We start from the raw sequence: 14,797 nt of genomic DNA on the forward strand, positions 1-14,797 counted from the left end.
GACAGCTAAGATCCTCACTCTTCAATAAACAGAGACAAGAAGAACGACACCTTGTCAGACAGGCCACTTCCTGCCTGAAACCTTGTCAGGTTTTTGCCTGCCAAATGAGTTCTGTTATACTCACAGACACCATTCAAACAGTTTTAGAAACTTTGGAGTGTTTTCTATCCATATGTAATAAGTATATGCATATTCTAGTTACTGGGTAGGAGTGGTAACCAGATTAAATCGGGTATGTTTTTTATCCAGCCGTGAAAATACTGCCCCCTTGCCATAACAGGTTAACGCAGTGTCCAAAGAAGGGCCAGAAGTATACAGAATGCGTCGAGGTGGATCAGAGACTCACCAGCAGCAAGAGCGACATCATTGATGTATACAGAGAAAAGAGTTGGCCCAAGAATTGAACCCTGTGGCACCCCCATAGAGACTGCCAGAGGACCGGACAACAGGCCATCCGATTTGACACAATGAACTCTATCAGAGAAGTAGTTGGTGAACCAGGCGAGGCAATCATTTGAGAAACCAAGGCTATTGAGTCTGCCGATGAGGTTGTGGTGATTAACAGAGTCGAAAGCCTTGGCCAGGTCAATGAATATGGTAGCACAGTATTGTTTCTTATCGATGGCGGTTACGATATCGTTTAGGACCTTGAGCGTGGCTGAGGTGCACCCATGACCAGCTCTGAAACCAGATTGCATAGCGGAGAAGGTGCGGTGGGATTCAAAATGGTCGGTAATTTGTTTGTTGACTTGGCTTTCGAAGACCTTAGAAAGGCAGGGTAGGATAGATATAGGTCTGTAGCAGTTTGGGTCAAGAGTATTTCCCCTTTGAAGAGGGGGATGACAGCAGCTGCTTTTCAATCTTTGGGAATCTCAGACGACACAAAAGAGAGGTTGAACAGGCTAGTAATAGGGGTTGCAACAATTTCGGCAGATAATTTTAGAAAGAAAGGGTCCAGATTGTCTAGCCCAGCTGATTTGTAGGGGTCCAGATTTTGCAGCTCTTTCAGAACATCAGCTGACTGGATTTGGGAGAAGGATAAATGGGGAAGGCTTGGGCGAGTTGCTGTGGGGGGTGCAGTGCTGTTGACCACGGTAGGGGTAGCCAGGTGGAAAGCATGGCCAGCCGTAGAAAAATGCTTATTGTAATTCTCAATTATAGTGGATTTATCGGAGGTGACAGAGTTTCCTATCCTCAGTGCAGTGGGCAGCTGGGAGGAGGTGTTCTTATTCTCCATGGACTTTACAGTGTCCCAGAACTTTTTTGAGTTTGTGTTGGAGGAAGCTAATTTCTGCTTGGAAAAGCTAGCCTTGGCTTTTCTAACTGCCTGTGTATATTGGTTTCTAACTTCCCTGAAAAGTTGCATATCACGGGGGCTGTTCAATGCTAATGCAGAACGCCACAGGATGTTTTTGTGTTGGTTAAGGGCAGTCAGGTCTGGAGAGAACCAAGGGTTATCTCTGTTCCTGGTTCTAAATTTCTTGAATGGGGCATGCTTATTTCAGATGGTAAGGAAGGCATTTAAAAAAAATAACCAGGCATCCTCTACTGACGGGATGAGGTCAATATCCTTCCAGGATACCCGGGCCAGGTCGATTAAAAAGGCTTTCTCGCTGAAATATTTCAGGGAGCGTTTGACAGTGATGAGTGGAGGTCGTTTGACCGCTGACCCATTACGGATGCATGCAATGAGGCAGTGATCGCTTAGATCTTGGTTGAAAACAGCAGAGGTGTAATTAGAGGGCAAGTTGGTTAGGATGATATCTATGAGGGTGCCCGTGTTTACGGCTTTGGGGTGGTACCTGGTAGGTTCATTGATCATTTGTGTGAGATTGAGGGCATCAAGCTTAGATTGTAGGATGGCTGGGGTATTAAGCATGTCCCAGTTTAGGTCACCTAGCAGCACGAGCTCTGAAGATAGATGGGGGGCAATCAGTTCACATATGGTGTCCAGAGCACAGCTGGGGGCAGAGTGTGGTATATAGCAGGCGGCAACCGTGAGAGACTTGTTTTTAGAGCGATGGATTTTTAAAAGTAGAAGTTCAAATTGTTTGGGTACAGACCTGGATAGTAGGACAGAACTCTGCAGGCTATCTCTGCAGTAGATTGCAACACCGCCCCCTTTGGCCGTTCTATATTGTCTGAAAAAGTTGTAGTTAGGGATGAAGATTTCAGAGTTTTTGGTGGACTTCCTAAGCCAGGATTCAGACACGGCTAGGACATCCGGGTTGGCAGAGTGTGCTAAAGCAGTGAATAAAACAAACTTAGGAAGAAGGCTTCTAATGTTAACATGCATGAAACCAAGGCTATTACGGTTACAGAAGTCATCAAAAGAGAGCGCCTGGGGAATAGGAGTGGAGCTAGGCACTGTAGGGACTGGATTCACCTCTACATCACCAGATGAACAGAGGAGGAGTAGGATAAGGGTACGGCTAAAAGCTATGAGAATTGGTCGTCTATGACGTCCAGAATAGAGAGTAAAAGGAGCAGGTTTCTGGGGGCGATAAAATAGCTTCAAGGTATAATGTACAGACAAAGGTATGGTAGAATGTGAATACAGTGGAGGTAAACCTAGGCATTGAGTGAGAATGAGAGAGATATTGTCTCTAGAAACATCATTGAAACCAGAATATGTCATAGCATGTGTGGGTGGTGGAACTGAAAGGTTGGATAAGGTATAGTGAGCAGGGCTAGAGGCTCTACAGTGAAATAAGCCAATAAACACTATCCAGAACAGCAATGGACAAGGCATATTGACATTAAGGAGAGGCATGCTTAGCCGAGTGATCATAAGGGTCCCGTGAGATTCAGACAGCTAGCCGGGTCATAGGTAGCAAGCTCGCAGAAGATGGAGGGAGGTCTGTTTTTAGCCACCTCGTGCGTTTCCGTCTGTAGATTAGTGGGGTTCCGTGTGGTAGGGGGGACCAGTCCAATTGGCAAAATAGTTATAGTTATAGTGGCCCAAGAAAATTGTCCGATAGACCTATTCAGATAGCAGACGATAAGACAGCTAACGGTTAGCAGGCCGCAGATGGGCGTTCAGGTTACGTTGCGACGGAGGGGCCAGTTGGATAACTCCTTCGGGCAGATAACGTCGGTAGTCCAGTCCTGAAGGCCCGATGGGGCTCCGCATCGGCAGTAAAACGGGTCCGGATAGGTGATTGTAGCCCAGGAGTAGCTGATGGAACTCTTCAGCTGGCTAGCTCCGGAATAATTGATGTTAGCTCCGGGACCGACGTTAGCCAACAGTCACTTGGGTAGCAGCTAGCTAGCTGCAAGGTCCAGGTGTAAATGTCCAGAGCCTGCGGTAGAAATCCAGGGACATGGAGAGAAAATAGGTCCGGTATGCTCTGGTCTGAGTCTCGCTGTACAAAGCTGGCGATAGCTTTTCGGGCTAAGGGATAGCCGATGACCGTCAACCGTGGCTAGCTGAACTCCAACGTTAGTGAACTGGCCAACCTCTGGCTAACCTCTGGCTAGCTTCTGTTGTGGATTTCAGATTTGAGGTAAATAATCCAATTTTTTTTTAAATTGTTGAGGCGGGTTGCAGGAGACTGTTTTGAGGTTGAGTTTTTAGAAAAAAATAAATAAAAAGATATGCGAAGAAAAGATGTAAATATATACATGGGACACGACAAGACGAAGGACAAAGACGTCTGACTGCTACGCCATCTTGGATTAAAGTGTTGGTAATCCTGTCTAACGCAGCTTTTTCTTTTCAAGTATCGCGTAGTAAAACTGCATACGTGTTGCTCTCCCCTTTCTGGAGGACTGAGTTAAGTGGAATTCGAGTATGATAGCCAAGGTGATGGAGAAAACACCTGTCTCTGGATTACATCTTCAAATTTAGGGCAACCATGGCATCCATGACAGGAGACGCGTCCGTGTATATGGGTAAGAATGTGGTTTAATTTCAAGTTAAAGTGTACTGTTAGCTAGCTAATGTTAGCTGGCTGGCTAGCTAGCTTACATTACATGTATGATCTTATTATTTGTATCTCAGAGCCATTTGCTTGGCTAGCAAACATTGAACCTGGTTGGTTAGCTACCTGCAGATTCATGCAAGGTAGTAACGTCATGAGTTGGGATTATGGTTCATTGTTTAGCTAGCTTTGAGTCAGCTACACTGAACAAAAATATAAATGCAACATGCAACAATTTAGAAGATTTTACAGAGTTACAGTTCATATAAGGAATTCAGTCAATTTAAATAAATAAATTAGACCCTAATCTATGGATTTTACATGACTGGGAATACAGATATGCATCTGTTGGTCACAAATACGTAAAAAAAAGTAGGGGTGGATATCAGAAAACCAGTCAGTATCTGGTGTGACCACCATTTGCCTCATGCTGCGCGACACATCTCCTTCGCATAGAGTTGATCTGGCCGTTGATTGTGCCCTGTGGAATGTTGTCCCACTCCTCTTCAATGTCTGTGTGAAGTTTCTGGATATTGGCAGGAACTGGAACACGCTGTTGTACACACCGGTCCAGAGCATTCCAAACATGCTTAATGGGTGACATGTCTGATGAGTATGCAGACCATGGAAGAACTAGGACATTTTCAGCTTCCAGGAATTGTGTACAGATCCTTGCGACATGGGGCCGTGCATTATCATGCTGAAACATGAGCTGAAGGCGGTGGATGAATGGCACAAAAATGGTCCTCAGGATCTCGTCACGGTATATCTGTGCATTCAAATTGCCATTGATAAAAATGGAATTGTGTTTGTTGTCCGCTTATGCCTGCCCATACCATAACCCCACTGCCACCATGCAGCACTCTGTTCACCACTCATCCACACAACATCATACACGCTGTCTCCATCTGGCCGGTATAGTTGAAACTGAGATTAATCCATGAAGATCACACTTCTCCAGCGTGCCTGTGGCCATCGAAGGTGAGCATTTGCCCACTGAAGTCGGTTACGACGCCAAAGTGCAGTCAGGTCAAGACCCTGGTGAGAACGATGAGCACGCAGATGAGCTTCCCTGAGACGGTTTCTGAAAGTTTGTGCAGAAATTATTTGGTTGTGCAAACCCACAGTTCCATCACCTATCTGGGTGGCTGGTCTCAGACGATCCCGCAGGGGAAGAAGCCAGATGTGGAGGTCCTGGGCTGGCGTGGTTACATGTGGTCTGCGGTTATGGAAGTACTGCCAAATTCTTTAAAATGACGTTGGAGGCGGTTATGGTAGAGAAATTAACTTCTCTGGCAACAGCGCACATGGACATTCATGCAGTCAGCATGCCAATTGCACTCTCCCTCAAAACTTGAGACATCTGTTGCAATGTGTTGTGTGACAAAACTGCACATTTTAGAGTGGCCTTTTATTGTCCCCAGTGCAAGGTGCACCTGTGTAATGATCATGCTGTTTAATCAGCTTCTTGAAATGCCACACCTGTCTTGGCAAAGGATGAATGCTCACTAACCAATGTAAACAAAACAAATTTGAGAAATAAGCTTTTTGTGTCTGTGGAAAGTTTCTGGAAAACATGGGACCAACACTTTACATGTGTTTTTTTGTTGTTGTTCAGTGTAAATACAATGAAAACTTCAAAAACACCTACTGTACATCATTTGAAATGCTGCCCAGGTTTTGCTTTGTGGTGCCTTGAGGGTTCAATACAGGGGGATACATTTACTCAGATTATTTAGTGATTCTGGTCTGAATATACAGTAGGGAAGCAGTAGTCAAGCTAACATTTTAGGCTCATTGATTAAGCTATAATGTAGCATTGTTCATGGTTTAGCAACTATATTTTTAAAAAATCACATCATTTCTTTAAGATTTGCAGCCATCCCATTGCAGTATCATCCACATTACACTAAATGCAAATAGAAAGAATCAATATAATTTTTGCCCCATTTTAAATCGGTGGCTGTTCCTCAAATTAACTTGAATTTACTGGGACTAAGACTTATTCTGTAAAACAAAGACAATAGAATGAAATTAGGAAATGTTTTTTTATCTCACCAAAACTAGTTAAGAAGCTTTGACTGTTGAAACATTCATATACTGTATAAACCCCATCTATCAAACTGTCTAATCTAGACCAACCACACAGTCTGTGATTCGCCACAAAGTGGTGTCCCTCCCCACCACTTGTTTTGGTATACAGCTGAACATTGAACAGCTTCCCAAATCTCAGACTGTAGCTTTAACTAAAACACTATGCAGCTTGTCATGCAATGCCAGGCTAGAAGGAGAGCAGACTTCATAGACAAAATGTTTGATGTTATGAATGGGTAAAGCAGATATACGTTCCAGACATTATGGGTGTGTTGGATAGTAGCTCTGAGAATTGCCAGGGACCTCACGATACGATATTATCACAATACTTAGGTGACGATATGATATGTATTACGATTCTCATGATTCTACATGTATTACGATTCTACACTGTGATTTTATTGTGATACGATGTTCCAAACATATTGCTCACTATATGTCTGTGGCAGAGAGACTAGAAAGCATGAGAAAGTAATGGAAATTGCCCCCCAAAAATGTGCTTTATATTTAAAATGAAAATGAAGAACAGTCTATGAAGGAAAATAAGAGTTTTCGTGCAGAGACAGCCAACTAGCACAAACATAATAGTGCGATATTGTTGTGCGATACGACATGATATATCGTGGAAAATAAAATCCCGATATGTAACTATTGATTTTTTTCTCCTTCATCACTATTGGATAAGCGTTTTAACTGTCTTGCAGTTATAAATGTAGTTCCTTATTGACACCATTGAGGTAGGGTTTGTTAAGATTAGCTTATTGTAGCTTTTGGCCACTACTATATGTATTTTCTTATCAAAAGGAATACAATGAAATATGATTAATGATATGCTTTTTATTAAAACGTCTATAAGAAGAAACAACAAATAACAAATGCAGCGTGTATAAAATAATGAACGTAAAGTACCCTGAGACGCTATTATCTCCCCATAATATTTTATTGTTCAATTAATCAAATATATAATTAATCATTTAAATCCCATATTATTCTTTCATTTATTGTGATAAATTGTGATAACCTCAAATGATATGTAACAAAGCATGTGGTCTGTGACCCACACTGGCAGGACTGTTTTAATATTCCTATCTGATGGGCGCTTCATGGGAATATAAACTGAATGAATTTGAATGTTTAGAAGTATTTTTGTACTGCTTCAATTCAGGGATCACCTCAAATTCTTCCAAAATATTCTAAACATTCAAATTCATTCAGTTTAAATTCTCATGAAGCACCCATCAGATAGTGATATGAAAAACAGTTCTGTCAGCGTCTATGTCAATCATCCGTCCAAACATATAGGGTCAGTTTCCTGGACCCAGATTAAGTTACTCCTGGACTAAAAATCATGTTGAATGGAGAATCTCCATTGAAAGTAACTAGTTCAGGACTAGGCTTAATCTGTATCTGGGACACCATACCAAAGAGCAAGAGATACTTTTTTTTCAATTAAGAGGAGGTACTGTTTCCCGTACTTTCCAGAGTACTGTTTACTTTAACGGTTGTCGTCGGGAATGGAGGACCAAAACGCAGCAGGAATGTGGATGCTCATCTTGTATTTATTTATAAATAAAGCAAACACCAAAATAACAAAATGAAGAAAGAACTCACGAACAACAAAACAGTCTTGTCAGGCTCACACAGGCAAAACAAGAAACAATCTCCCACAAACACTAAACCAAACACATACCCATATATAGGACTCCCAATCAGAGGCAACGAGAAATTGAGAGTCCAACCCCAATTGAGAGTCCAACCCCAATAAACCAGACATAGAAATACAAAAGACCAGAGACCACAGAAATACAAACATAGAACATTACCCCAAAACCCGGAAATAATAAATCAAACGCCCTACTAAATAAACCACCACCCCGAACCACAAAACAAATACCCTCTGCCACGTCCTGACCAAACTACAACAACCCTTATACTGGTCAGGACGTGACAGTACCCCCCCTAAAGGTGCAGACCCCAGATGCACCTCATAAATATTTTTTTTTTTAAAAACAACAACAAAAAAATCCCCCTAAACTAAAGGGAGGGAAGGGAGGGTGGCTGCCGTCACCGATGGCATTTGTGTTACACCCCCCCTCCCCAACCCACCTATACAGGAGGTGGTTCTGGCTCCGGCCTACTGTCCTCCAGAATGCAGACAGACTTGATCAGTTTCGGGCCGTAGGCAGACTCCCCTCGTTCCAGATCGTAGGCAGACCTCTTCCGTTCCACACTGTAGGCAGACTTATTTGATACACCGTTACTCATATTTAGTTCTGGATCGTCAATAGACTTACTCAGTTCCGGGTTGCTGATAGACTCCCTTGGTTCCGGGTCATAGGCAGACTCACCCGGTTCTGGGTCACAGGCAGACCCCTTTGGTTCCGGGTCGCAGGCAGACCCCTTTGGTTCCGGGTCGCAGGCAGACCCCTTCGGTTCCGGGTCGCAGGCAGACCCCTTCGGTTCCGGGTCGCAGGCAGACCCCTTCGGTTCCGGGTCGCAGGCAGACCCCTTCGGTTCCGGGTCGCAGGCAGACTCCCTCGGTTCCGGGTCACAGGCAGTCTCCCTCGGTTCCGGACTAGACACTGTTGCCGGATACTCCGGACCGCACACTGGTGCCGGATACTCTGGACCGCACACTGGTGCCGGATACTCTGGACCGCACACTGTTGCCGGATACTTTGGACCGCACACTGTTGCCGGATACTCTGGACCGCACACTGTTGCCGGATACTCTGGACCGCACACTGTTGCCGGATACTCTGGACCGCACACTATTGCCGAACTCTCGAGGCTGGGCTGACGCACTGGAAGCCTGATGCGTGGTACTGGTACTGGATGTGCCAGTCTGGGGACACGCACCTCAGGGCTAGTGCGGGGAGCGGGAACAGGCCGAGTCGGACTGGGTTGACGCACTGGAAGCCTGATGCGTGGTGCTGGTACTGGAGGTATCAGCCTGGGAACACGCACCTCAGGGCTAGTGCGGGGAGCGGGAACAGGACGAGTCGGACTGGGCTGACGCACTGGAAGCCTGATGCGTGGTGCTGGTACTGGAGGTATCAGCCTGGGAACACGCACCTCAGGGCTAGTGCGGGGAACGGGAACGGGAACAGGCCGAGTCGGACTGGGTTGACGCACTGGAAGCCTGATGCGTGATGCTGGTACTGGAGGTATCAGCCTGGGAACACGCACCTCAGGGCTAGTGCGGGGAGCGGGAACAGGACGAGTCGGACTGGGCTGACGCACTGGAAGCCTGATGCGTGGTGCTGGTACTGGAGGTATCAGCCTGGGAACACGCACCTCAGGGCTAGTGCGGGGAACGGGAACGGGAACAGGCCGAGACGGACTGGGTTGACGCACTGGAAGCCTGATGCGTGATGCTGGTACTGGAGGTATCAGCCTGGGAACACGCACCTCAGGGCTAGTGCGGGGAGCGGGAACAGGACGAGTCGGACTGGGTTGACGCACTGGAAGCCTGATGCGTGGTGCTGGTACTGGAGGTATCAGCTTGGGAACACGCACCTCAGGGCTAGTGCGGGGAGCGGGAACAGGACTAGTCGGACTGGGCTGACGCACTGGACCGCAGAGGCGTACTGGCGGTCTCGAGCGCAGAACTGGCATTGCTCTTACTGGCTGGATGCCCACTTCCTCCTGGCAAATGCGGGGTGCTGGTATTGCGCGTACCGGCCTAAAAATACTTGGTCTCGCCACAGTACCCATTACCCCGAAGCACGGGACCTGTCCATTCACTGGTTGCCCAGAAAAGGTACGGGGATTTGGCCTGGGGCTCAAACCTCGTCCAGCCAAACTACCCATGTGCCCCCCAAATTTTTTTTATTGGGGCTGCCTCTCGGGCTTAAACGCCAGTCGTGTTCCCCGGTAGCGTTCCCGGTCCTCACCAGACTTCCTCCATGGGCCCTCTCCGGCCAGAATCTGCTCCCACGTCCATTTCTCCCGCCAGTCCATATTGAATTCCCCTTGCTCCTTACTCCGCTGCTTGGTCCATTTGTGGTGGGAGATTCTGTAACGGTTGTCGTCGGGAATGGAGGACCAAAACGCAGCAGGAATGTGGATGCTCATCTTGTATTTATTTATAAATAAAGCGAACACCAAAATAACAAAATTAAGAAAGAACTCACGAACAACAAAACAATCTTGTCAGGCTCACACAGGCAAAACAAGAAACAATCTCCCACAAACACTAAACCAAACACATACCCATATATAGGACTCCCAATCAGAGGCAACGAGAAATTGAGAGTCCAACCCCAATTGAGAGTCCAACCCCAATAAACCAGACATAGAAATACAAAAGACCAGAGACCACATAGAAATACAAACATAGAACATTACCCCAAAACCCGGAAATAATAAATCAAACGCCCTACTAAATAAACCACCGCCCCGAACCACAAAACAAATACCCTCTGCCACGTCTTGACCAAACTACAATAACCCTTATACTGGTCAGGACGTGACATTTACAGCCCCTTCCATGTACACCAATCCCCAGTGGGCTCCGATGGAGGTGATCCCAGCACCGTTGAAGTGACCGCTGAGCAGCCTCAGCTCATTGCCCATGTTGGCTGGGTAGAAGTTGAAGGAGACTTGGTTGGGCAGGCCGGCCGACAGAGTGCGCCCCATGTTGGTGCTTAACACCAGGTAGCAGATGTAGTCTGCTGGGTTGTACTTCCCAGACACCTTGACGATGACCTCATCATTAAACAGCTCCATCTCCTGCTTTTCACCCCCTTCACGACCAAACACAGGGGACCAGGTGTAGCCGTATCTCAGCTGGAACCTAAAACAGAGGAAGCTTTTCACGTTGGTTGTGTTTTGATAAGGCACATTCAGACCGAGAGAGCAGGTAGCGTCAGAGAATATCAAGGAATGACATTTTACATTGTACTCTGGGTTAGATACGATAACACTATTGTTTGGTCATGTACTGAATATGTAATAAACACAACAAATAAATAAATACAGAAAGAAAGAAGAGTCTGTTAGGTAGTGTAGTTGGACTGAGTCAGTGGTGTCTGTTGGGTAGTGTAGTTGGACTGAGTCAGTGGTGTCTGTTGGGTAGTGTAGTTGGACTGAGTCATGGTGTCTGTTGGGTGGTGTAGTTTGACTGAGTCAGTGGTGTCTGTTGGGTAGTGTAGTTGGACTGAGACAGTGGTGTCTGTTGGGTAGTGTAGTTGTACTGAGTCAGTGGTGTGTTTTGGGTCGTGTAGTTGGACTGAGTCAGTGGTGCCTGTTCATGGGTCAGGGTCTGCTCACCCGCTGATGTAGGCGATGCTGTTGTAGTAGTAGTAGTAGTAGTAGTAGTAGTAGTAGTAGTAGTAGTAGTAGTAGTTGTTGTTGTTGGTCTCCCACACTCTGACTCCTGTGATGCGTCCCTCACCGTAGGAAGCAAATGGGGTGCCACCTCCCTGACCCACCGCAGAGGAATACGAGTACGGATCTTTGATGGCTAAAATAACATGGGCAATAGTACTTCACTATATTAATAATACAAATGTATGTATACATTATTTTAATTTTACCAACACATTTCTCAAAGATCTTTACATTATGAATAAAGTGCAGATTAATTAACTAAAGTACATTCTGCAATGATTTAATCCATCAGCTTTTGTCTCAAAAAGAACTCCTAAGTCTAATTGAAAAGACAAGTTGGTGAAAGCATAAAAGCTATTATTTAATAATTATAATTCAGAATTTAATTTTTATTACTCACGCATTGCCAAGCAGCTATCCAAGAACACTGTGACAAACAGGATTGAGAACATTCTGCAAAAGTGAGGTGTCAATACTTAAGACCTTTAATTTCAGTCAATTTTACTCTCACTCCGTTTCACTTTAAATGGTAAAACTTGAAAAAATGTAGTTAATGTTTTCCATAGTAGTTTGTCAAAACAACTAAGTCATTTTACCTGTCAGGTCAACCAGTGTTTCCTAGGAGGGAGAAGAAAATAACCTTTTTGAATTGTGAAATGTGACATAACAAACAACAAACCATTCTTGAATGTGAAATGTTATAAAACAGCTCTAAAAACGTGAAACTACTCTTGTTCTACTACAATCACTCTTGTAGTGCTAAGCTACTGTCACATTCAAATTAATGTCAGATCATTGAATTTAAATTTAGTGGCAAAAGGGCCACAATGTGTATAAATATTTGTTTCACTACATTTAGTTCTAGAGGGGCAGATGAGATAAAAAAATGTTTGTCTCCATTATCGTCCAACGTTTTCTTTAGTCTGTTACAATATTCACATCTTCATTAAATTACTGGCAACCTGTACATGTTACTACAGGAAAACAATCTGATTTCATTTTCTGAAGATTAACCAGATAAATATTAGTAGAAGTTACAAAGTGAGAAAATTAAATAAAAGTTTGTAAGATGAAATACCCTGAGGCACTTGTTACTACCAATCCATAATATTTGATAGTTCAATTAACATATTAATGCAAATATATAATGTAGGACCTTATTGATAAAAACATACAAAATAAGCTAAAAGGTCAATATAAATCAAATTTGCTATATTAACAACTTTTGTGTATGTAAATTCAGTTATCTATTTTCTTTTAGCTGGGGAAGAATGCAAATTTATCTCAGTAACTACCCATTGGGCACACACTGGTTGAATTAATGTTGTTTACATGTAATTTCATTTCAGTTCACTTCAAATGGTAAAACTTAAAGTAAGTTTGTTAATAATGTTTTTCATAGTAGTTCACAAAAACAAGTTAGGAATTTTACCTGTCAGGTCAACCAGGAAGGAAAAGATAATACACATTTTTGAATTGTGAAATGTGAAGTAACAAACAACAAACCATTCTTGAATGTGAATATAACCATCCTTGAATATAAAACAGCTCTAAAAATGTTAACCTAATCTTGTTTACTACAATCACTCTTGTAGTGCTAAGCTACTGTCACATAAAAAATGTCAGATAATTGAATTTTCATTTAGAGGCAATAGGGCCAAAATGTTTGTGTCCAAATACCAAGAGATGTTGAGTATTAACTTCATACCATTTCCCACACCAGTATCACACAATAAATACAAGTGAAAGTTTACAACAATTACAAAGATTTTACTGAGTTACAGTTCATATAAGGAAATCAATCAATTGAAATAAATAAATGAGGCCCTAATCTATGGATTTCACATGATTGGGAATACAGATATACATCTGTTGGTCACAGATACCATTAAGTAGCGGTATGGATCATAAAACCAGTCAGGATCAGGTTTGACAGAGTTGATCAGGCTGTTGACTGTGGAATGTTGTCCCACTTCTTTTCAATGGCTGTGCGGAGTTTCTGGATATTGGAGGGAACTGGAACACGCTGTCGTACACATTGATCCGGATCATTCCAAACATGCTCAGTGGGTGACATGTCTGGTGAGTATGTAGGTCATGGAAGAACTTGGACTTTTCTGCTTCCAGGAATTGTTTACAGATCCTTGCGACATGGGGCTGTGCATTATCATGCTGGAACATGAGGTGATGGCGGAGGATGAATGGCACCACTATGGGCCTCAGGATCTTGTCATGGTATCTCTGTGCATTCAAATTGCCATCGATAAAATGCAATTGTGTTCGTTGTCCATAGCTTATGCCTGCCCATACCATAACTTCACCGCCACCATGGGGCACTCTGTTCACAATGTTTACATCAGCAAACCGCTCGCCCACACGTGGTCTGTGGTTGTGAGGCCGGTTGGACGTACTGCCAAATTATCTAAAAACGAAGTTGGAGGCGGCTTATACCAGAGAAATTAACATTAAATGATCTGTCAACAGCTCTGGTGGACATTCCTGCATTTAGCATACCAATGGCACACTCCCTCAAAACCTGAGAGATCAGTGACATTGTGTTGTGTGACAAAACTGCACATTTTAGAGGGGCCTTTTATTGTCCCCAGCACAAGGTGTATCTGTATAATGATCATGCTGTTTAATCAGCTTCTTGATATGCCATACCTGTCGCATGGATGGATTATCTTGGCAAAGGAGAAATGCTAACTAACAGGGATGCAAACAAATTTGTGCACATTTTAGAGAAATACGCTTTTTGTGCTTATGGAACATTTCTGGGATCTTTTATTTCAGCTCACGAAACATGAAACATGGGACCAACATTTTACATGTTGCGTTTATATTTTTTGGTCAGTGTACAGTAGTTAGTTCACATAAAGATGTATGTAATTCATCTCTATTCAACAAAAGAACAAAATCTGGACATTCTGGAGTCCTACTTTGACAGTAAAATATAAGAACTATAGTCTGTTGTCAACCCAAAGTTCATGACAATCACTGGATTAGGTTGCATCACGCATTCCTGCTTGGACATGTTAGATGAAACAACTTGAATACCTCAGTAGTTCATTATTTATAATTCTTAATAAAGCAATAATAATGACTTTATAAGATGATTACTTGGGGCTGGTGCCCCCAACTGTAAAATGTTGTGACACCAGAGGAAAATGTTAGTCTGGAGCGCTGTTTATTTTGTAATTTTTTTATTTCAACTTTATTTAGCTAGCTAGGCAAGTTGAGAACAAGTTCTCATTTACAACTGCGACCTGGCCAAGAATAAAGCAAAGGAGTTCAATACATGCAACAACACAGAGTTACACATGGAATAAACAAAAGGTACAGGGGTGCAAAGGAGCAAGATAAATAAATAAATACTGTATGGGGATGAGGTAGTTGGATGGGCTATTTACAGATGGGCTATGTACAGGTGCAGTGATCTGTGAGCT

The 14,797-nt window shown here is 43.6% G+C and overlaps 1 protein-coding gene across 1 annotated transcript; it reads right to left on the reverse strand.

Moving 5' to 3' along the window:
- Positions 1–10,481: 10,481 nt before the first annotated feature.
- Positions 10,482–11,856, reverse strand: LOC123743186 (zymogen granule membrane protein 16-like). Its single transcript, XM_045719111.2, has 3 exons — positions 11,752–11,856; positions 11,292–11,484; positions 10,482–10,815 (listed from the first exon to the last, which is right to left on the reverse strand). Exons 1-3 carry the CDS (start codon positions 11,801–11,803, stop codon positions 10,482–10,484), a joined length of 579 nt encoding a protein of 192 aa, XP_045575067.1. The 5' UTR covers positions 11,804–11,856.
- Positions 11,857–14,797: the final 2,941 nt, after the last annotated feature.

Source organism: Salmo salar, chromosome 05 (genome assembly GCF_965601325.2).
Source record: "Salmo salar chromosome 05, fSalSal1, whole genome shotgun sequence".
Taxonomy (NCBI): domain Eukaryota; kingdom Metazoa; phylum Chordata; class Actinopteri; order Salmoniformes; family Salmonidae; genus Salmo; species Salmo salar.

What these genes read in the sequence shown, in the direction of transcription:
- LOC123743186 (XM_045719111.2), bottom strand. Translation starts at nt 11,803, where the DNA reads ATGTTCTCAATCCTGTTTGTCACAGTGTTCTTGGATAGCTGCTTGGCA. An exon ending in GGATAGCTGCTTGGCAATGC is followed by an intron (nt 11,485 to 11,751) that starts GTGAGTAATAAA and finishes ATGTTATTTTAG; the next exon opens with CCATCAAAGATCCGTACTCG. An exon ending in AGCATCGCCTACATCAGCGG is followed by an intron (nt 10,816 to 11,291) that starts GTGAGCAGACCC and finishes CCTCTGTTTTAG; the next exon opens with GTTCCAGCTGAGATACGGCT.